Here is a 24204-nt window from a genome sequence, read left to right as displayed (position 1 = left end):
GACAGCCTTGCTTGGCGACCCCCGTGAAATGGTCGATCGACCCCAAATGGGGTCGCGACCCATAGGTTGAGAACCGCTGATGTAATGCATAATCACTGGGAAAATTCACTGGGAAAGTTCTGTGTCAGTAATATGTGGCTAACCAAATGCGCATTGCACAGCACATGGATACTTTGTATGTAGCAAAACCTTCCATTGTATGCCCGTGAGAAATGATCCAAATGTATTTCAATGTATTACCATGTGTAGTCCCTTTGTTCCTGAAAGAAGGATAGTATAAAAACTGAAGTCTAATCCCGCCCTCCTCGTTCAGAATTGCCTATCTCTATATGCCTCTGAACCTGTGCAAATAAACCTCTCTGCTAAACCCCTCTGGAATTCGTAAGAGTTCTTTCGTTTTCCACAAGACTGTGAGTGTTGCCCCATTTTACGACTTTTCTTGCCACGGTTGTGAAGTGAATCACTGCAGTTGTTGAATGAGTAACGCGGTTGTTAAGTGAATCTGGCTTCCCCGTGGACTTTGCCTGTCAGAAAGTCGCGATATAGGAGATCACACGACCCCTGGGACACTGCAACCGTCATAAATGTGAGTCACTGGCCATACGTCTGAATTTTGATCATGTGACCCTGGGGATGCTGCAATGATTCTAAGTGTGAAAGGCAGTCATAAGTCACTTTGTTCAGCGCTGTTGTAATTTTGAATGGTCACTAAATGAACTGTTGTTAAGTCACCTGTACTTCCAAAAGCAAAACATGCAAAAAAAACCCAACAACATTAAGGATATTGCAAAGGCAGGTTACTTTTAATGAATCTAATTTTTGATCCAAATCTCTCATCTGCTCGTTTCCACAAAGGTTTCCAAAACAAAGACAGCAGAAGCAGCCTGTTATTTTTCTATGCCTGCTCCGTTCCTGATTTAAATCTGCTGTTTGAAACATTCAACGCTTTGTTTCTCCTGATTTGTTTCAAAAGCTGCTACTCGTGGTATCTTCCCTAGCTCACAGTTAATCTTCCATTCCTGTAATTCCAAACAAATTCCAAACATTCTGGAGAGACCAGGCCTTCCTGATTTGAAGGGGAGCAAACATTTGCAGCCTCCGTGCCCATCTGGAATTTGAAAGCGTTGTACAAAATGGCTGCCGAGGTAAGGTCTTTCCTAGTCTCAAAATGGCAGCCAAAATGCCCAGGAAGTTACTTAAACATACTAAAATCATAAGCACAATAAAATCCCTTCAGTAGCTATTGAGAAAAATGACTGTTTCCAATTTCTCTCTCTCTTTTTCTAAAAAAAATTGCCTGCAAATTTCAAAAGTGAACATGAAAATAGCTTGGAAGAAGGTATGGGGCAACCTTTATAAAAACATTTAACTTCGTCCAGAGGAAGAGGGTGAGGAATAAATTCAAAATTGGCCCACCCTGACTCTTTTAGATGTAAGAGGAAGAGAGAAACTGTTTAGGTTTTCAAGATTTTGTTATGATATTTAGACAGGGGTAGGCAACCTTGGCTCTTTTATGACTGGTGGACTTCAACTCCCAGAATTCCTGAGCCAGCATGGCTCAGCTTGGAAACCTCTCCCTTTTCCCTCAGCATGGCCGACTCAGGAATTCTGGGAGTTGAAGTCCACCAGTCATAAAAGAGGCGAGGTGGCCTACCCCTGCTCTAGAATGAGTACAGAGAAGAGCAACAAAGATGATCAGGGGACTGGAGGCTAAAACATATAAAAAATGGTTGCTGGAATTGGGTATGTCTACTCTAGTCTAATGATGAGAAGGACATGGGGGGACATGATAGCAGTTCCAATATCTCAGGGGTTGCCACAAAGAAAAGGGAGTCAAGCTATTCTCCAAGGCGCCTGAAGGCAGGACAAAGAAACAATGGATGGAAACTAATCAAAGAGAGAAGCAACCTGGAACTAAGGAGAAATTTCCTGACAGTGAGAACAATTAATCAGTGGAACAACCTGCCTCCAGAAGCTGTGAATGTTCCAACACTGGAAGTTTTTAAGAAGAAAGTGGACCACCATTTGTCTGAAATGGTATAGGGCAGGGGTAGGCAACCTTGGCTCTTTTATGACTTGTGGACTTCAACTCCCAGAATTCCTGAACCAGCATGGCTCAGCTTGGAAACCTCTCCCTTTCCCCTCAGCATGGCTGGCTCAGGAATTCTGGGAGTTGAAGTCCACGAGTCATAAAAGAGCCAAGATTGCCTACCTGTAGACTAGACCAGTGTTTCTCAACCTTGGCAACGTGAAGATATGTGGACTTCAATTCCCAGAGCTTCACAGCTTCACACCTTGCCAAGGTCCAAAACGCTGCTGTAACCTGCTGCTTCTCTCCAGCTAAATTTGGGGAGGCCGTACTTGACGCCCCTTGCGGAGGCTCAGTTTCACCGCTGACCCCGACCGACCTCTCTCCTCACCTGCCGTTCCCGCCGCTCTGTCCCATGCTGACGCCCCAGGAAGTCCTCCGCCAGGCTAACGGCTTGAAAGCAAGTCTCCGGATGCCTGGCTCGGACCCAATTCTGCATTTCTTCGGGCAAGATGGACAGGAACTGCTCCAGGATCACCAGCTCCAGGATCTGACTCTTGGAGCGCCGCTCCGGTTGCAACCAACGATGGCAAAGCTTCCAGAGCATGCCGCAGACCTCGCGGGGCCCCTCGGCATCCTGGTAGCAGAACTGACGGAAACACTGGCGCTCAATGTCCAGGCTGGCGCCGGTCACCTCCAGGCCTTCCTCCCCCACCTCTATGAACTCCGTTTTGTCTTTCCCAGAGGCGCTGTTGACCAACTGCTGGGCGCCTTCGCCAAGGTGCAAGAGGGGCTGGGTCACCCTGTTCCGCCGCCGACGCGGCCCGAGGTCGGAGGTTTCTTCCAGGGAAGAGAGCTCGGCCTCTGAATGGCCACTTCCTTCTGCCCTCAGCAGCTGCTCATTCCCCGGCTCGGAAGTTGTGGACTGTTTGCCCATGATAAATTTCTCTTCTTCCACTTCCAAGCAACAGTCTTCTGGGTCGGCCTCTGGCTCCCGCTTAATGGCTTCCGCCATTACGCTTTCCAGGGATTCCTTGACCCTCTCCGAGGGGATCCCCAGAGGCCTTTCCACCACCTCCTTCTCGGGTTCTGCTGCTTCCTGCACCTCAATCTTCACCCCATCCTCCAGATCGGCGTCCAGCTGGAGGTCCAAGCCGGCGGGGTTTCTGTGTTCTCCTGCCATTGTCGCTTCTTAATAGCAAGGCTGGAATCGTCCGAGGGAACACCTCCTTTCTCGGTGATGCCGGTTAAAGTGGAAGGAACAAGGAAGCGTTTCGGCCTGGAAGAAAATTAAAAAGACAATTCAACAGAATGCCATGAATCAGATTTGGAGCCAGTTCTGGTGTCAGACCTGCCTCAGCTTGAACCTCTAAATAAAAACGATCCTTGACTCTATTTGTGGATAAAGGTATGGTTTATTACAAGTCAAGTGAATTACAGTAATGCAAAGCCAGAACTGAAAATCGTGCCGAAATTTGGTCGCCATGATGTAAAAAAGATGTTGAGACTTTACACCAGGGGTTGGCAACCTTGGCTCTTTTATGACTCGTGGACTTCAACTCCCAGAATTCCTGAGCCAGCATGGCTCAGCTTGGAAACCTCTCCCTTTACCCTCAGCATGGCTGGCTCAGGAATTCTGGGAGTTGAAGTCCACGAGTCATAAAAGAGCCAAGATGGCCTACTCCTGCGCTAGAATGAGTACAGAGAAGAGCAACAAAGATGATCAGGGGACTGGAGGCTAAAACACATAAAGAACGGTTGCTGGAATTGGGAATGTCTAGTCTAATGAAGAGAAAGATGAGGGGGAACATGATAGCAGTCTTCCAGTATTTCAGGGGTTGCCACAAAGAAGAAGGAGTCAAGTACTCTCCAAAGCGCCTGAAGGCAGGACAAGAAGCAATGGATGGAAACTAATCAAAGAGAGAAGCAACCTGGAACTAAGGAGAAATTTCCTGACAGAACAATTAATCAGTGGGACAACCTCCCTCCAGAAGCTGTGAATGCTCCAACACTGGAAGTTTTTAAGAAGAAAGTCTGAAATGGTATAGGGCAGGGGTAGGGCACCTTGGCTCTTTTATGACTCGTGGACTTCAACTCCCAGAATTCCTGAGCCAGCATGGCTCAGCTGGGAAACCTCTCCCTTTCCCCTCAGCGTGGCTGGCTCAGGAATTCTGGGAGTTGAAGTCCACCAGTCATAAAAGAGCCAAGGTTGCCTACCCCTGGTATAGGGTTTCCTGCCTGAGCAGGGGGTTGGACTAGAAGACCTCCAAGGTCCCTTTCAACTCTGTTATTCTGTTCTGTTACCCCCAAGTCTAACTTTTCCTTCCCTTAGGTGTGTCCCCTCGTTGCCCACCCCCATGTCCAATCAAATTCAAAGAAGCTGTTTCAGAACAGTCACTTCAAGTGTTAGGTTGGTACGCAGCCACGTTACGTTCCCAGTCGGTTCGCCCTGAAGCCGCATGCCAGGGAGACATAGTCAACTTTTCGTTACCCATGAAAGCACCTCCCTCCCATCCAGTCCCCCCTTCCTAGAGTTCATAGCAGACTGGCATCCAGTGATAGTGAAATGCAAGTGTGAGCTGGAAGCCGACATTCGATTAGAGCCGGGCTGAGCACTTCTGAGGCCTCCAACAGAATCCAGACATAAGTATAAAAACAATTCAAATTACAAAAGTTAAAAAGAACGTAGAATTATAGGGTTGGATGGGACCTTGGAGGTCTTCTAGTCCAGCCCCCTGCTTAATTGGGACTTGGACTAAGGGGATTTAGGACAAGGGAAGTCTTAGGGACAGTCAGGGACAGGTTTTTTTTTCTTTAAAACTGATTTGGGGGCTAGGTTTTAATAGCTTGCAGAGACTTAGAACTTCTACTTAAGTTTCTCCCATTTAACCATGGTCTCATTATGCGTCTTTGAGCCAGTCGCTATCTCACTATCGGCCGACTTCACAGCATTGCTGTTACGGGGTGGAGAGAAGAAAACCTGCCATATATATTACCTTGAGCATCCAAATTACCAATAAGGTGGCCAACACAGCATTTACCAGATAGCTAGAGAGGGGTCTTCAAACTTGGCCCTTTTATGACTTGTGGACTTCAACTCCCAGAATTCCTCAGCCAGGCACGCGTGCCTGGCTGAGGAATTCTGGGAGTTGAAGTCCACAAGTCATAAAAGGGCCAAGTTTGAAGACCCCTGAGCTAGAGGGATGGAAAGCCCCAAGGTGCTTTCTCAAGAGGCAACTGGACTTTTTTTGTTTTTGTTTTTCCTTGAAGACATTTCGCTTCTCACCCAAGAAGCTTCTTCCGTTCAGAAGTTCTTCAGTTCAGAACTGAAGAAGCTTCTTGGATGAGAAACAAAACATCTTCAAGGAAAAACACAAAAAAAGTCCACTTGCGTCTTGAAAAAAACACCTTTGGGGAACACCGTGATCTGGATGACTAAAAATCTCCACAGACATTTAGAGGGATGGAAGATCTTGCTGAAACAGTAATACCATATTTTAGCCAAACAAATGCACAAAAGATGGCTTAATGTTCAATATATTTCTACTCTTGGATTGTCATAAAGTAGCCTAGAGAAAAGACAATTAAAACTGGAGTAATCTTTCAGAACGCGCAACTCAGAAGTTTTGACTGCACTGGTCTTTTCAACCCGAGGTCTCCCAATTTGACTCGTGCTGGTATCATCCCAATAATCCTAATTTTTATAGTCCAAGTGCAAAGTTACACAAACTGAGGCCAGGTACAGCGATATCCCTTTGTTACTTAAAGTTTTTGTTAATTAGGCTGATAAACAGAGGAGACAGACTTTGAGGAAGTTCTGTTGGGATTACTTTTCTGATATGTCTATATCTGTCTTTGTCTGCCCCCCCCCCTTCCAAACAGACTGTAATTCCTTTTTAAAAGCAAACAGTGGATTGTTCAGACTCCGTGAAGGACTCGGAAATGAAGTATTATGAAAAACCTTGACCTAGTGATATAAAATTGTAAGTATTTCATCGCATAGGAAATATTTGAGATAAATACAAAGGAAATGTTCAGACACTGGAGCAACGTATCATTGCACTGGCCAAAACAGCTAATGAAGGATAATGAATTCTGGGAGTTGAAGTCCACACGTCTTCAAGCTGCCAAGGTTGAGAAAGTGTAGTGTGACAATGGGATTATTACACTGAAGTTATCCAGCTACAAAGCAGACATTTTACGTAACTTATTCCCGTTCACCAAACACAATGTACTACACTGTGTATTAACTACAGCCATTTGCCTGTAATGGTATAGGGTTTCCTGCCTGAGCAAGGGGTTGGACTAGATGACCTCCAAGGTCCCTTCCAACTTTATTATTATTATTATGGATCATCGCACAGTCAGCCAGATGTTCAGACTGGATTTGGCATTTTGTCTACCTATTGAGTCCTTACCAAGGACCTGGGATAGGCAGATGTGGATGTTTGATGGTATTACAGATATCATTGTATTAAGTTTTTTTATCACGAGAAACAAATTGTTAGGAATATTTACTCTGGAATGCCACGTATGTCCATTTTTGTTTTAATTGTATTATAAATAAAAAACTTAAAAAAAAAAAAAAGATATCATCGCAGGATGGAAGCAGTTCCTAGTAAGGTCGCCTTTTGCAATTGACTAATGGAGAATTTGTCAATGCCGATGGTGTTCAAGTGGTGCTCCAGTTGTTTTGGGATTATTATTATATTATTATTATTGTTATTGTTATTATCATTATCTCATATTACAAACTGTATAATGCAATGCACCCTAGAATGCCAAATAAAATACCACGTACGGAAATGAAAATACTAGAGATGGATGGTAAAAGAAACACTGAGCAAAAAGTTCCAAAGTGAGTAACTCAGAAATGGGGAGACAAAAATCCCACAGATGAAACAAAGACCAAGGAACGAGAAGTCACAGAATCGTTAAGGTTGGAAAGGATCCTGGAGGTCTTCTAGTCCAACCCCCTGCTTAAGGCAAGAATCCTTGTATTATCTTGGGACAAAAATGGTCGTCCAACCTTTTCTTGAAAATTTCCAATGATGCAGCACCCACAAAGCTGTTCCGCTGCTTCATACGTCTCATTTTCAGGAAATCCCTTATATCCAGGTTGCATCTCTCTTTAATGAGTTTCTACCCATTGCTTCTTGTCAGGTGCTATGGAAAATAAATCAACGCCCTCTCTTCTCTGTGACAGCCATTCAAGTACAGGTAGTTCTCCACTTACAACCACAATGATAGGGTATAGGGTTGGTATAGGGCAGGGGTAGGCAACTTTGGCTCTTTTATGACTCGTGGACTTCAACTCCCAGAATTCCTCAGCCAGCATGGCTCAGCTTGGAAACCTCTCCCTTTCCCCTCAGCATGGCTGGCTCAGGAATTCTGCGAGTTGAAGTCCACGAGTCATAAAAGAGCCAAGGTGGCCTACCCTTGACCTATACCATCTTAGACAAGTGACTGTCTGGTCCAGGGATAGGCCACCTTGGGTCTTTTATGGCTCGTGGACTTCAATTCCCAAAATTCCTGAGCCAGCATGGCTCAGCTTGGAAACCTCTCCCTTTCCCCTCAGCATGGCTGGCTCAGGAATTCTGGGAGTTGAAGCCCATGAGCCATAAAAGAGCCAATGTTGCCTACCCTTGACCTATACCATCTTAGACAAGTGACTGTCTGGTCCAGGGGTAGGCAACCTTGGCTCTTTTATGACTCGTGGACTTCAACTCCCAGAATTCCTGAGCCAGCATGGCTCAGCTTGGAAACCTCTCCCCTTCCCCTCAGCATGGCTGGCTCAGGAATTCTGGGAGTTGAAATCCACGAGTCATAAAAGAGCCAAGGTGGCCTACCCCTGGAATAGAGGCCCATAGAAGAGGTAAGGAAATTCCAAAGTCAGGGAGGACACCAGGGAAATCACTGATACTCATCAAGGGAATATCTAGCAAATGGGGAGATCAGTATGTGGCTGAGCAAGAACACAGAGAGGGAAGGGTGTCCTATAAAGCTTGGCAGTTGTGGGGCAGGAAGACTGGCTGGGCAGGCTGGTGGAGAAATCAGTGGCAGATTGCTGAGAAATGGGGCCGTCAGGTGTGGAGGTCCGATCCATGCTTTTATGCACCTGCAAATGGCAGACAGGTTTAACAGATCTTTAGGAAGGGAAGTTTTGAGAAAAAGAGAAACTGGAATTTCCAGAAGGCCGAGTTAACCCACCAAAACTGGCAAAGGGAAAGGAGAGAGAGAGAGAGATCGAGAAAAACAAAACAAAAGGGGGATTGATCAGAGAAGGAAGACCGGCACCGAACACGAATGGGCGGCTGTCATCCCTGGATCAAATTACCTGACTGGCTACCAGGTTTGACTGTTGGGGTGGGTGGGTGGAGAAACAAAATGTGTGAAAGAAAACATTATTAATCAGAGTTTGGAGTCACCACTTAGTCTGACTCACTGCAACGGGTGGGAAAGCCAGTACAATTTACCTTAGGAGGTGACTGTCCAACTTTAAAAACCTCCAGAACTGGGAGAATTCACAACCTATACAGATGAGACCGTTCTGATATTGCACAGACTCACCCGAAAGTTTGTCCTTCTATTTTATTTTTATTTTTATTATTTTTATTATTTTTATTATATTTTTATTTTTATTTTTTTTATTATTATTATTATTATTAACAATAATAATAGTAATAATAAAGTTGGAAGGGACCTTGGAGGTCATCTAGTCCAACCCCCTGCTCAGGTAGGAAACCCTATACCATTTCGAACAAATGGCTGTCCTGTCTCTTCTTAAAAACTTCCAGTGTTGGAGCATTCACCACTTCTGGAGGGAGGTTGTTCCACTGGTTAATTATTCTAACTGTCAGGAAGTTTCTCCTTAGTTCTAGGTTGCTTCTCTCCTTGATTAATATCCATCTGTTGCTTCTTGTCCTGCCCTCAGGCGCTTTGGAGAATAGCTTGACTCCCTCTTCTTTGGGGCAGCCCCTGAGATGTTGGAATACTGCTATCATGTCCCCCCTCGTCCTTCTCTTCAATAAACTAGACATACCCAATTCCAGCAGCCGTTCCTTATATGCTTTAGCCTCCAGTCCCCTGATCATCCTTGTTGTTTTAAATCAAATGTACATAGCTGCAACTTACTTCTGCTATTTCAATTCTATAGGTAGCCCTGGACTTACGGTGGGTTGCTTAGCAACCATTCAAAATTCCAAAAAAAAGCTTGCTTTCGACCCCGATTTGAAGTTCCGACATCCGCCTTTCCTAACCCCGCAGTCGTGTGATAGCATTTTGGGCACATTTAAAGTCATTTGCAGGGATTCTGTGGTCACATGACCACAATTTATGTTTTAGCTAGAAACTGACTTTGACTTCCAGTTTCTGTCAAAAATCGCCCCAAGATGAACAATGGGTCCATTTAATGACCACGGGGTTTTCTTTACGACGGTGGAGTTCCCTTAATGACTGTTGAAAAGTAGGTCACAAAAGTTGGGTTCCGTCGTGACTTAGGACCCATATTAAACCGAGGACTACCTGCGTTGGAAAACCGTTCTTAACCATCTCCCTTATACTGTAGCTTCCCTTTGTGCACCTAATCACATCACACTTTTTCTTTTCTCCAGACAAAACCCCTCATCTTCCTCACAGGGCATGTTCTTAACCAAAGAAAATTATCGATCTATTCACAAAATGGAGTTATGCTAAATTTAGGAGCCGGCCTCATTTTCAGCCATTCAGCATCTTCTTTTATCCATCCTTTATTGCAGAATTGATTTTTCTCCCTCTGTGGCAAGGGAATAATAGGCCACGTTGCCTGCAACAAAAACTAAGGATTTTCCAAAGTCATGTCTTGTACCCAACCATTAAAAAAAAAAAAAAAAGGAAAAGTGGTTTAGATTACCTCCAGAGAGGTAACATTAAGAAAACCAAAATCATGGCATCCGGCCCTCTCAATTCCTGGCAAATAGATGGGGAAGAAATGGAGGTAGTGACAGATTTTATCTTCCTGGGCTCCAAGATCACCTCAGATGGGGACTGCAGCCAAGAAATTAAAAGACGCTTGCTCCTGGGGATGAAAGCTATGGCAAATCTAGACAGCATACTAAAAAGCAGAGACATCACCCTGCCAACAAAAGTGTGTATAGTCAAGGCCATGGTTTTCCCAGTTGCAATGTATGGCTGTGAAATTTGGACCATAAGAAAGGCTGAGCGCCAAAGAATTGAGGCCTTTGAACTCTGGTGCTGGAGAAGACTCCTGCGAGCCCCCTGGACTGCAAGACGATCAAACCGGTCAGTCCTAGAGGAGATCAACCCGGACTGCTCTTTAGAAGGCCAGATCCTGAAGTTGAAACTCAAGTACTTTGGCCACCTAATCAGAAGGAAGGACTCACTGGAGAAGAGCCTGATGCTGGGAAAGATGGAGGGCAAGAGAAGAAGGGGACGACAGAGAATGAGGTGGCTGGATGGAGTCACTGAAGCAGTAGGCGTGAACTTAAATGGACTCCAGAAGATGGTAGAGGACAGGAAGGCCTGGAGGAACGTTGTCCATGGGGTCGCGATGGGTCAGACACGACTTCGCAATTAACAACAACAACAACCTCCAGAGACTCTTTCGCTAAAAACAATTCCGACTTGAGGGTCAGAAAATTATTCCAAATCATAACGATATTAACTTTTCAGGTTACAAAGCAAGAAAGGGAAAAACAAAGCAAAGCAGATCTGTATTAATATCCCTGCTGAAACAGCAGCTTCTTAAACTGCTTCATCAAGAGTTACTTCGTTACTTCATCAAGAACTACTCAGCTTGTATTCCTATAACTGTCTTTCAGCATGTGCACACTAAGAACCAATTGCCAACTTTTATGTTATTGTTCCTCTTTCCGTTTTCTATCTTCCCTCTTAAATGTTAATCCTTAAAAAGCTTACTTTTAAGATCAAAGATTAGGTTTAAGCCTTTCTGTTGATCGTACTGATTTTTATAAACCACTCCAGGAGCCATTGTTTGCTAAAGAATTAAAAACATTGCTTTGAGCAAGGCTTTTTTTGTAACCAAGATAATTAGGGTGCCATCCTTTTAATTCATACCATTACAACTATCTCTCCGAAATAGTTACGCTGAATGGAATTCTGTTCAATATATCTGGAAGGATATATTGGACAAGAATACCGCTCGACTTTCTTTCCACTCTAAAATTATGCATTTAAACTCAAAATAATTTTCCTGATTAGACCACATTATGGAAAAGCTATCATTCAAAATAGAATGCAATACACGTGTATCCTACTTTGTTTTTCGTAATATGCAGGAAAATCTTTAACAAGATTTGGAAATGAAAAAGCTCCGAGTAGCTCTGTTCGGTAATCTGAAATTTTAATAAATGTAGAATTTTGTTTATCTCCGGCACAAGGCGTTATCTTATATTGCTATTTATGTTTTAGATTGTTCATTCTCAGGTCCTATATGTGCAAATAAGATTCATGGGTTGCAGAGTTTGTGTTCACTGGAGTGGCAATTAAGCTCTGAAAATATCCCAGAGTGATGAACTGAAGAAGCTTCTTGGATGAAAAAACGGAACATTTTCAGAGAAAAAAACCCCAAGAAAGTCCAGTTGCCTTTTGAACATTCCACAGCGGTACAGAAATGCTTATATAAGGTGGTGGATCAAGGTTTTTAGATATGCATTCTTATTTGTTATGTTAGATTTATAAACCATGGATTTTGACATTAGACAGAATAGATGTTTCCCTTCTTTTGCTTCTGGATTTTTCCACACCACGCCAAAATTATCAGATCTGGGCTCCAAAACAATAGAGAGCATCAGTAAGTTTTACTTATATAAAAAGACGCTGCTAAAAGGATGAAGGCTTTCTTTTAAAAACATCAGTCAAAATGAGATCCAAATTAACTTCTGCATTTTGCCCTTTCTGTGGTGTATCTTCCTTTCCGTGAAATAAAACATGGGTGCCTTCTTGCTTACAGTTTAGAAGGGAGCTAAAAAGATTATCTTTTTAACTGGGCCTTCTGCTGCTGGCTTTTAATGACAGATTTTTATTAACATTAATATTTGTAAATTGCCTAGAGCCAGTAGGATTATGTGTTAAAATCGGCTAAAACTGTGTGAAATAATTAAAATTCACTGCAGGGTATTATTTTTAAAAACCTTATAAAATCCACTGTAGGGCAGTATCTTTTTTTAAAGGCAAATCAAATTGGCACAATCTGAAATCTCCTGGACACTTTCATCGGAACTGGACTGCATAAAGCCAGGATTAAAAAGCAGCAAATACAGGTACCATTTTTTAAAAAAGAAAAAGATTCCTGGTTCTGCTATTAGTTTAATTTTGACTCAGTGACAGGAACAATGCTTACCCGTATAATACAAAATTATTCAGAAAATTTAAGTTACTTCATATCCTGACAGCCGGACATTTTAGTTTAGGAAAATATAGTAATAGGATTGAGTGAAAGCTTTTCATTAGGTAGAGAGAAAAAAAATTCTTCTAATTCAGGATTTAAAAAATGAATTAAAAAAATCAATTCAGGACAGATCAGGGATTGCATCTATGGAACACAGAAAATACATACAATTCCTCCCCAAGTCTTAAATATTTTTCTCTCTCGGATGGATTTTAAAACAGTGAATATTCTGTTTCCAAATAGTTTGTTTTACTTGAAGCACTGATCTGGATTAGGATCGTCTTTAAAGGGCTATCTATGAAAATGTTGCTTTTATTTTCTAAGAATGACTTTATACTAGCTGTAACCCATCTCAATTAATCTGGAACGGGGAAATAAAAACATTTAAAACAAAAAAAAATGTTGGCTCTTCATATAATGCAGGGGTTTTCAAACTTGGCCCTTTGATGACTTGTGGACTTCAACTCCCAGAATTCCTCAGCCAGGCAACGCTGGCTGAGGAATTCTGGGAGTTGAAGTCCACAAGTCATCAAAGGGCCAAGTTTGAAGACCCCACCAAGTTTGAAGACCCCTGATATAATGTATCTTTAAAGCAAAAATATCTGGTTTGTGACCTCATTTGTCAACTTCTCAAAAGCCTCTGTGTGGGCTGCTGCCAGAAAAAAAATGCTTTTACAACAATCAGAGAATTTTAAGGATATCCTCTTATGCTTTTCTGATGGCAATGCCTGCTATTATACTTACTCCAAAACGTAGAAAGGCACGCATACAATATTCTACAGCTCTTTCTTCTATTACAGGCAGTCCTCTACTTACGACCCCAACTGAGCCCAAAATTTAGCTCGCTAAGTGAGACATCTGTTAAGTGAGCCTTGCCCCATTTTACAACCTTGGTCCAGAGTTGTTAAGCGAATCATCACTGCCGTGGTTAAATCAAGTCACACGGTTGTAAAGTGAATCCGGCTTCCCCGTTGACTCGCCAGGTCAGAAGTTCGCAAAAGGGGATCACGTGACCCAGGGACGCCCCAAACCGTCAGAACTACGAGTCAGCCGTCAAGCGTCCTGAATTTTGATCTCACGCGACCCCGGGGGATGCTTACGAGGGTAGTTAAGGGTGGGTGGGTCACAAGTCACTTCTTTCAGCGGCCGTTGTAACTTCGAACGGCCACTAAGCGAACGGTCACTAAACGAGGTCTACCTGTAATTCCGCTGACCCTCAGCATCGCTGGACGTTCTAAAGCAGGTGGCCCTTTTATGACTTGTGGACTTCAACTCCCAGAATTCCTCAGCCAGCCGTGGGTGGCTGAGGAATTCTGGGAGTTGAAGTCCACAAGTCATCAAAGGGCCACGTTTGAAGACCCCTCTCTAGCTATCGTAACATCTGGTAAATGCTGTGTTGGCCACCTTACCTGTAATTTGGATGCTCAAGGTAATATATATGGGGGGGTTCTTTTCTCCACCCCATAACACAGTGGTTCTCAACCTTTTTAATGCCGCGACCCCAACCGGTCGTAAGTCGAGGACTAAACCGGTCGTAAGTCGAGGACTAAACCAGTCGTAAGTCAAGGACTACCCAACCGGTCGTAAGTCGAGGACTTTCCCTGCCCGGGAGCGCCGCGCATGCGTGGTTCCGCCCCCTGCGCCGGCCGAGGCGTAGCTGGCAAGCGGCAGAGACGGAGCAGGCCGACCACCAGCTGGCCCAGCCCAAGGGAGGTAAGGCACCCGCCGGAAAAGGGGAAAAAAAATGGCGGGCAGTCTTGCTTGGCGACCCCCGTGAAATGGTCGATCGACCCCAAATGGGGTCCCAACCCACAGGTTGAGAACCGCTGCCATAACAGCATAACAGTTGTAAAATTGGATCCAGTCACATAATGACTCAACTTACAACTGAAATTCCGGTCCCAATTGTGGCTATAAGTCGAGGACTACTTATATGTAGACCAGGGGGGTCTTCAAACGTGGCCCTTCGATGACTTGCGGACTTCAACTCCCAGAATTCCTCAGCCAGGCTGAGGAATTCTGGGAGTTGAAGTCCGCAAGTCATCGAAGGGTCACGTTTGAAGACCCCCTGCTCTAAAGCAAGAGGTGGATAACCTAGAGGCCCCCCTCCCCATGGTCCTGGGACTACAAACCCCAGCATCCCCAGCCAACATGGTCTGCAGCCAGCGGATTGGCTGCAAACCCAGCGAGCTGCCTCNATCGGCTAAAACTGTGTGAAATAATTAAAATTCACTGCAGGGTATTATTTTTAAAAACCTTATAAAATCCACTGTAGGGCAGTATCTTTTTTTAAAGGCAAATCAAATTGGCACAATCTGAAATCTCCTGGACACTTTCATCGGAACTGGACTGCATAAAGCCAGGATTAAAAAGCAGCAAATACAGGTACCATTTTTTTAAAAAAGAAAAAGATTCCTGGTTCTGCTATTAGTTTAATTTTGACACAGTGACAGGAACAATGCTTACCCGTATAATACAAAATTATTCAAAAAATTAAGTTACTTCATATCCTGACAGCCGGACATTTTAGTTTAGGAAAATATATTAATAGGATTGAATGAAAGCTTTTCATCAGGCAGAGAGAAAAAAATTTCTTCTAATTCAGGATTTAAAAAATGAATTAAAAAAATCAATTCAGGACAGATCAGGGATTGCATCTATGGAACACAGAAAATACATACGAATCCCCCCCAAGTCTTAAATATTTTTCTCTCTCGGATGGATTTTAAAACACTGAATATTCTGTTTCCAAATGGTTTGTTTTACTTGAAGCACTGATCTGGATTAGGAGCGTCTTTAAAGTGCTATCTATGAAAGTATTGCTTTTATTTTCTAAGAATGACTTTATACTAGCTGTAACCCATCTCAATTAATCTGGAACGGGGAAATAAAAACATTTAAAACAAAACAAAAAAAATGTTGGCTCTTCATATAATGCAGGGGTCTTCAAACTTGGCCCTTTTATGACTTGTGGACTTCAACTCCCAGAATTCCTCAGCCAGGCACCTTGGCTGAGGAATTCTGGGAGTTGAAGTCCACAAGTCATAAAAGGGCCAAGTTTGAAGACCCCACCAAGTTTGAAGACCCCTGATATAATGTATCTTTAAAGCAAAAAATCTGGTTTGTGACCTCATTTGTCAACTTCTCAAAAGCCTCTGTGTGGGCTGCTGCCAGAAAAAAAATGCTCTTACAACGATCAGAGAATTTTAAGGATATCCTCTTATGCTTTTTTGATGGCAATGCCTGCTATTATATTTACTCCAAAATGTAGAAAGGCACGCATACAATATTCTACAGCTCTTTCTTCTATTACAGGCAGTCCTCTACTTACGACCCCAACTGAGCCCAAAATTTAGCTCACTAAGTGAGACATCTGTTAAGTGAGCCTTGCCCCATTTTACAACCTTGGTCCAGAGTTGTTAAGCGAATCATCACTGCCGTGGTTAAATCAAGTCACACGGTTGTAAAGTGAATCCGGCTTCCCCGTTGACTCGGCTGGTCAGAAGTTCGCAAAAGGGGATCACGTGACCCAGGGACGCCCCAAACCGTCAGAACTACGAGTCAGCTGTCAAGCGTCCTGAATTTTGATCACGCGACCCCAGGGGATGCTTACGAGGGTAGTTAAGGGTGGGTGGGTCACAAGTCACTTCTTTCAGCGGCCGTTGTAACTTCGAACGGCCACTAAGCGAACGGTCACTAAACGAGGTCTACCTGTAATTCCGCTGACCCTCAGCATCGCTGGACGTTCTAAAGCAGGTGGCCCTTTTATGACTTGTGGACTTCAACTCCCAGAATTCCTCAGCCAGCCGTGGGTGGCTGAGGAATTCTGGGAGTTGAAGTCCACAAGTCATCAAAGGGCCACGTTTGAAGACCCCCTGCTCTAGCTATCGTAACATCTGGTAAATGCTGTGTTGGCCACCTTACCTGTAATTTGGATGCTCAAGGTAATATATATGGGGGGGTGTTGCTTTTCTCCACCCCATAACAGCATTAACAGTTGTAAAATTGGATCCAGTCACATGATGACTCAACTTACAACTGAAATTCCGGTCCCAATTGTGGCTATAAGTCGAGGACTACTTATATGTAGACCAGGGGGTCTTCAAACGTGGCCCTTCGATGACTTGTGGACTTCAACTCCCAGAATTCCTCAGCCAGGCTGAGGAATTCTGGGAGTTGAAGTCCACAAGTCATCAAAGGGCCACGTTTGAAGACCCCCTGCTCTGAAGAAAGAGGTGGATAACCTAGAGCCCCCCCCCAATGGTCCTGGGACTACAAACCCCAGCACCCCCAGCCAACATGGTCTGCAGCCAGCGGATTGGCTGCAAACCCAGCGAGCTGCCTCCCAACCTCCCTGGGGGCGGGGGGGGGAAAGGAGGAAGAGGGAACGCCTTGGGACCGTTATGGCTGGGAAGGGAAAAGCAGGGACGTGGCTGTGGCTTCTGGGCAAAGCTGCTCCGAGCCCCCTGGCATCCTCAGCCCCAGGTTTTTTTTGGGGGGGGGTCTGCTTGGGAGGGGCTGGATTCGTGGCGATCGGAGACACCACCACCCCCCGGCGTTTGGGGCTCCGGCCAAGCGCTTCCCCTCCAGCAAGGCTGCAAGAGGCGAAGTGGCAGGGAGTAACCAAGGCCCCCCCCTCGGGCTCCGGCCCCTCCCCACGTGGGGACGAGGCCGAGGAGGCTGCCCTGCTGGGGGGGGGCTGCCCCAGATCCCCCCCCTCCTCCTCCTCCTCCTCCCCCTCCCGGCGGCTTTCAATGGGGGGGGGTTTGCTCCGCGCTCGCCCTGCCTTGCCAGAGGCCTCCGGGACTCACCGGCTTCTTCCGCCCTTAAGAGCCGCAAAATCCCGCCTCGGCCTCGGAGGGAAGGGAGCGCCCGCTTCACGCGCCTGGCAGCCGGGGAGGTAGGGGGGGGCGAGCAAGAGACGACAGACGCCCCAGAGCGGAGGGTGCCAGGGGGAGGGGAGGGAGGAAAAGAACGCAAGGGTCCTTCGTCACATCCGGTCTGGACCGCTTCGCCACTGCTGCTGCTGCTTTTCTTTTGCTTTTTTCTTTCCTCTGGCGAGGCGCTCTAGGACCCCGAAGATTCTCGGTGATAAGGAGGAACCGGCGGTGGGGGAGACTTTCTAGCCGCCGGCTATCGGTACCGTTAAAGAAAGGCCGGATGAGGCCGCCTGTCTTCGGCTCCGGAGATGCGGAGGGCTAGAGCGGTCTTTTCCATGCTCCGGGGAAAGTTAACCCTTCCCTTGCCAGTTGGCCGAGGGGCGCGTCCTCTCCTCTTTCTTTCCGTACGTTTTTTTGCAAGGATGAACAATAACTGGAGTTGTGTTGGGTTGCTGGAATTGGGGATGTCTAGTTTAACAAAGAAAAGGACGAGGGGGGACAGGATAGCCGTGTTCCAACATCTCGGGCTGCTACAAAGAAGAGGGAGTCAAGCTATTCTCCAAAGCGCCTGAAGGCAGGACAAGGAGTAACGGATGGAAACTAATCAAGGAGAGAAGCAACCTAGAACTAAGGAGAAACTTCCTGACAGTTAGAACAATTAATCAGTGGAACAACCTGCCTCCAGAAGCACTGAATGCTCCAACACTGGAAGTTTTTAAGAAGAGACTGGACAGCCATTTGTCTGAAATGGTGTAGGGTTTCCTGCCTGAGCAAGGGGTTGGACTAGATGACCTCCAAGATCCCTCCCAACATCATCATCATCATCATCATCATCATCATTATTATTATTATTATTATTATACTGAAATTCAACTTGGGGAGGAATCATAAAGATAGCAAAGCTTTGGAAAGTTGGAATCCTCCTCTCCAAAGATTTATGACGACCACCGTGATTTTTCCAATCTGGTGTCCTTCTTCAGTGGCGCTGGGGAGGATGGGAACTATAGTCCCATCTCCAAGGATTGAAACAAATTAAATGTCGAGTAATTCAGGAGCTGGAAATGGTAGCAATTTGCTTTTCAGAATTTAGAGCGAGCTTTTCCTCAAATGTTATTTAATAATAATAATAATAATAATAAGTAGTAGTAGTAGTAGTAGTAGTAGTTGGAAGGGATCTTGGAGGTCATCTAGTCCAACCCCCTGCTCAGGCAGGAAACCTTACACCATTTCAGACAAATGGCTGTCCAGTCTCTTCTTAAAAACTTCCAGGGTTGGAGCATTCACTGCTTCTGAAGGCAGGTTGTTCCACTGGTTAATTGTTCTAACTGTCAAGAAGTTTCTCCTTAGTTCTAAGTTGCTTCTCTCCTTGATTAGTTTCCATCCGTTGCTTCACGTCCTGCCCTCAGGTGCTCTGGAGAATAGATTGACTCCCTCTTCTTTGTCGCAGCCCCTCAGATATTGGAGTTCGATCTCCATTAAAGGCAATCCTCGCCTTCTGACCACAATTGAGCCCAAACTTTATGTTGCTAAGTGAGAAATCTGTTAAATGAGGCTTGCCCCATTTTACCACTTTTCTTGCCACATTTGTTAAATGAATCACTGCAGTGGTTAAATTGGTGGCACAGTTGTTAAGTGAATCCGTTTTCCCATGGACTTGGCTTGTCACAAGGTTGTACAAGATGATCACGTGATCCCGGGACACTGCAACTGTCATAAATGTGAGTCAGTTGCCAAGCATACAAATGTAAATCACCTGACCATGCGGATGCTGCTTAAGTGTGAAAAACGGTCATAAGTCACTTTTTTCAGTGGTGGCCATTGTTCAATGCTGTTGTAACTTTGAATAGTCACTAAGAGAGCTATTGTAAGTTGAGAACTAGCTGTACACTCCATAGCAGGGGTCTCCAACCTTGGCAACTTTAAGATTTGTGGACTTCAACTCCCAGAATTCCTCAGCCAGCAGAGCTATCCTATCCTATCCTAATCCCATCCTATCCTATCCTATTCTATTCTAATCCCATCCTATTCTATTCTATTCTATTCTATTCTATTCTATTCTATTCTATCCCAGTGGTGGCGAACCTATGGCACGGGTGCCAGAGGCGGCACTCAGAGCCCTCTCTGTGGGCACGCGTGCCGTCGCCCCAGTCCTAGGCCTTCAGCTGGGTTTTATAAAACCTTTTCGCTTTAGGCCTCCACCACCGTGTACAAAAAAAAAAAGGTTCAATCAATCAGTCAATTTCAACTTCTCGCGGGGAAAAAAAAGATCTTGCAAAGTTGGAATTGATTGATTGAACTTTTTAGTCCCACCCAGTCTGCCGTTACCACCGTCTACCCAAAGGGCCACACCCACCCAATGGGCCACACCCACCCAGCACCGGACGATGCATAAGTGGGTTTTGGATTGCAGTTTGGGCACTCAGTCTCTAAAAGGTTCGCCATCACTGTCCTGTCCTGTCCTATCCTATCCTATCCTATTCTAATCCTATCCTATTCTTATTCTATCCTATCCTATCCTATCCTATTCTTCCTTATGCCTTCCTCCCATTCCCAGCCCATGAATGAGGCAAGTCTAAATTGTTCTTGTTTATATTCTCCCCTTTATTCTGACATACAAGTAATCCTCGACTTACAACAGTTCATTTAATGACCATTCGAAGTTACAATGGCTCTGAAAAAAGTTACTTACCTCCAGTTTTCACACTTAACCGTTGCAACCTCGCCCATGATCATGTGATCAAAATTCAGACATTTGGCAACTGGCACCTATTTATGACGGTTTCAGTGTCTGGGGGGGAGGGGTTTGTATCCCCTTTTGCAACCTTCTGACCAGCAAAATCAACGGGGAAGCCAGATTCAGTTAACAACCGCGTTACTCTCTTAACAGCTGCAGTGATTCACTTTAACAACTGTGGCAAGAAAGGTCGTAAAATGGGGCAAAATTCACTTAGCCGATGTCTTGCTTAGCAACAGAAAATTCGGGCTGAGCTGTGGACTACCTTGTAACCCGATGGTAACCCCAGGATGTGTTAAATCTATTTGGGAGATCTTTAATAAACCAAAAAAGAAACAAAGGCCAAAGCAGATGTTGCTTGAACCCAGAATGTTATACAATTGTTGAAGGAAAAGTCTTCGTCGCGGTTCAGTCCAAGCCGGGAATAAACAACATGGCGACTGCTTTAGAAAGAAGGTTGCAGTTTATTGAAGAGAGAAGGCACATGTAGAAGAAGAAAGAGAGAAGGCACATGTAGGGAGTGGGTTTTATACCCTCTGAGGCTTTTTGTTTGGAATTGTTCCTGTGGCATGAACTTTGACCTGAGTCCGAGTGTGCCTTTCTGGTGGTGGTGGGTTAATCCTATTATGTCCCAAGGGTCATATCCTGCTTTCCTGGGGCTGGGGCTGATGACTCTTAGATTTTTGGTGTGAGGGGTTGTTGATTCTAGGGATCTTTCCTCCTAGTCCCAGCTTCCTGACTCCAATCTTTCTGAAAGATTATCACATCTGCATTTTTTGCAGACTTGGTTTCTGTTTGGGACAGAAAGACTTGGGGGCGGGGTTGGTTTCTGCTTTTAAAATCCTTTAGGGCAGTGGTGGCGAACCTATGGCTCGCGTGCCAGAGGCGGCACTCAGCCCTCTCTGTGGACACGCGCACCATGCCCCGGAGATGGCAACCGTCCCTCTTCAACCAGCCGCCCGCTAACTCGCCAAGGTCCCATGTGGCCGGATGCATCCCAGCATGGCTGGTTTCCCTCCCACCCATCCCTCCTGGCCTTGCATGCTCTCCTTTTCCTGGGCATGACCCACTGCATCGCCTCCTCAGCTGTCGGCCGGCTGTCCAGCTGAGAGGCAGCTTCTCTGAACTGCTGGGGGCGGGCTGCGGAGCCCCAGAGTACAGCTGGTTGAGGGGCCGGCAGGCTGTGGCTGTTGACGGACACTGTCGGCCTCCATGCGCTCGCTGGCCTCTGTGTGTGGGGGCCGACGGTGTCAGGCAGCAGCTGCCCTGGCCTCACCTTGCCCTGCAGCAATGGCACCCCCACCCTACCTCGCCTCACCCCACAGGATGAGCCTCCTGCCCACCATCCCACCTGCCAGAGACCCTCTGGATCTCCCCCAACCCTACCCGGCCCCCACAGGCGTCCTTCCCCATGAGCAACATTGAGGTGGCCACACCCACCCAGTCTGCCATGACCACAGCCACGCCCACCCAGTGGGCCACGCCCACCTTGCTCCCCCGCCCCCACCTGCGATAAATAAGTGGGTTTTGGGTTGCAGTTTGGGCACTCGGTCTCTAAAAGGTTCGCCATCACTGCTTTAGGGAAATATATTCTGCCTTTTAAATATTTCCAAAAATATTTCTTTCTCTGGGGGGGGGGCTGACTTCCCACACTCCAAAGCCCATATTGCAGACATAACAATGCAATGACATAAGTCGGAAAGCAGGAAAAACACCACGTGGGGGTTTTGCTGCCTGCAAACTCCAGTGTCTCTTCCAGATGTTAACTGCAGCAGCCTTTTCGGGAGCGGGGGGGTGTTTCCCCCCCCCTTTTATTTCTTCTTCTGGAAATTTGCAATAAGGGTTAAATCCTGCAAGTCAACTGCCTAGAGAAGCTATTTTTTAAAAAAAGGAATGAGGGTCTACTGTGAAGTCACTTCCTGTGCCTTCTTTTGTTGAGAGGGGGGAGGAAAATCGGGGAATTTGATGGAGGGGGGGGCTGAAGATTTACTGGGAGGAGAACAGAGGATTGCCAGAGAAGTGCGCTGACGCTGCTGTGCAAAACTTAAGATCTGCACTCAACCATAACCAGCAGCCCCGTCCAGGTCTGATTTTTTTTCTAAAAGAGTTAGGCTTTTGCTCCAGGCTGCAAGTGGGAACACTCTCCAGATATGAGTTAAAGCAGATTCAGCCACGAAATGCTTTTTGTCTTGGATCCATCTATGGCTGGGAAAGGTTGGAGATGAGACAGGGCGGGTCTGCTGGGAGCGAGAGAGCTGGGCTGCAAAAAAAAAAGTTCCAGCCTGCAGATCAGCAAAGCCATCCAGAGATTATTCTTTGACTGTCCCCTCCTGGTCACCTGGAGGTTTGGCATCCTAAATCTGGGAGCTTGAGAGACCTAGAAATAAATCCGACCAGCTTTTTCCATTTCTAAGAGGCTGTCAGTCTGCAGGAGGAGGAGATGGGTTCAGTGGCTGTAGAGCTGGACAGGTGCTGTAGGCATCATAGTGCCAGGTTGAAGTGCAGAGTTTTTCCAAGATGGGTGGACTTCAACTCCGAGAATTCCCCAGCTAGCATGGAGAGTAGAGGTCCACATGCAAACAGGCTGGAGAGCTCTGGAAATCGAAGTCCGCCCATCTTAAGGTTGCCAGGGTTGGGAAATACTGCTTTAGTGGCAGTACAAACCATAGTTTGTACAACCAGCATTGCATTCGGTGTTAAATGCGTTGATTAACCTTAGTAATTAATAAGGTTAATTCACCGTAAATAATTAAGGCTCTTTCTAATACTCTGTCTTCTATAGCTGGCTTATGCCATGCGGTAGGGCAGGCCATAATGGTTTACTAATTAAGTTTTACATTTAAGGTTTGGATAGACATGTTTTAAAAATCATAAATAAAAAAAAAGCATGTTGGTTTAGCTTGGCAACTGAGCCCCCTTGGTTTGTAAACCAGAGTTTGTGGCTTAGAGTATTGTGTGAATCTGGACAGTTTTGCACTCATGTCAGAAGCACCGAAGCGTTTCCGGGTTGAAAGGATTAGCCGGTGACATCACCGTCCTTTAGGGATGTCCAGTTGGGGGCGCCTTTCATGTCCCCACCCCATGGCAGTTCTCAGGTCTTGAACGTGGGCTTGCTAACCTTCTGTCCAGCATTACAACCGCTTGAGCCACTGTGCCCCTATCTGGACAGTTATAGTTTATCCAGTAAACCATAGCTAAGCATAGTTTAGCACAAAGGTAGGCAACTTTTATTATCCAGTAAACCATAGTTAAGCAAACTGGTTTAGTACAAAAGTTAGTAACTTTTATTATCCAGTAAACCATAGTTAAGCAAACTGGTTTAGCCCAAAGGTAGGTAAGTTTTATTACCCAGTAAACCATAGTTAAGCAAACTGGTTTAGCCCAAAGGTAGGTAAGTTTTATTATCCAGTAAACCATAGTTAAGCAAACTGGTTTAGCACAAAAGTCAGTAACTTTTATTATAGTTAAGCAAACTGGTTTAATACAAAAGTTAGTAACTTTTATTACCCAGTAAACCATAGTTAAGCAAACTGGTTTAGCACAAAGGTGGGTAAGTTTTATTATCCAGTAAACCATAGTTAAGCAAACTGGTTTAGTACAAAAGTTAGTAACTTTTATTATCCAGTAAATCATAGTTAAGCAAACTGGTTTAGTCCAAAAGTCAGTAACTTTTATTATCCAGTAAACTATAGTTAAGCAAACTGGTTTAGCACAAAGGTGGGTAATTTTTATTCCTCCGGTTGTTGTTGAATTACAACTCCCAGAATTCCTAGGAAACATGACTGGAATTGTGGGGATGCTAAGAGGGGTTATTCAGCAGTATCTGGAGCAGTGTCTCTCAACCATAGCAACTTTGAGATGTGTGGACTTCAACTGCCAGGATTCCCCAACCAGACGTGGACGTATCTTAAAGTTGTCAAGGTGTTGAGAAACACTGATCTGGAGGAATTCAGGATTCAAGATGACCCTGAATCCTGTCAGTCAGCATGCTGGCTGAGGAATTCTGGGAGTTGAAGTCCGCATATCTTAAAGTTGCTAAGGTTGAGAAACACGGGCCTAGTGCAGGGGTAGGCAACCTCTGCTCTTTTATGACTCATGGACTTCAACTCCCAGAATTCCTGAGCCAGCCATGCTGAGGGGAAAGGGAGAGGTT

At 45.3% G+C, this 24204-nt stretch overlaps 1 protein-coding gene across 1 annotated transcript in view; it reads right to left on the bottom strand.

The window, feature by feature from the left end:
* LOC107297482 (zinc finger protein 345-like) overlaps nt 1-3212 on the bottom strand; it is a 21140-nt gene extending 17928 nt beyond the window's left edge. Inside the window, exon 1 of the mRNA XM_015826846.2 lies at nt 2421-3212. Coding sequence (XP_015682332.2) covers nt 2421-3212 — 792 coding nt within the window. The remainder of the gene's footprint in view (nt 1-2420) is intronic.
* Between the last annotated feature and the right edge of the window lie 20992 nt (nt 3213-24204).

Source organism: Protobothrops mucrosquamatus, unplaced genomic scaffold (genome assembly GCF_001527695.2).
Source record: "Protobothrops mucrosquamatus isolate PMUCROS unplaced genomic scaffold, P.Mucros_1.0 scaffold3330, whole genome shotgun sequence".
In the NCBI taxonomy this organism is placed as follows: domain Eukaryota; kingdom Metazoa; phylum Chordata; class Lepidosauria; order Squamata; family Viperidae; genus Protobothrops; species Protobothrops mucrosquamatus.
The sequence above is the reverse complement of the archived record's forward strand: the minus strand, read 5'-3'. Positions and strand labels throughout refer to the sequence as shown.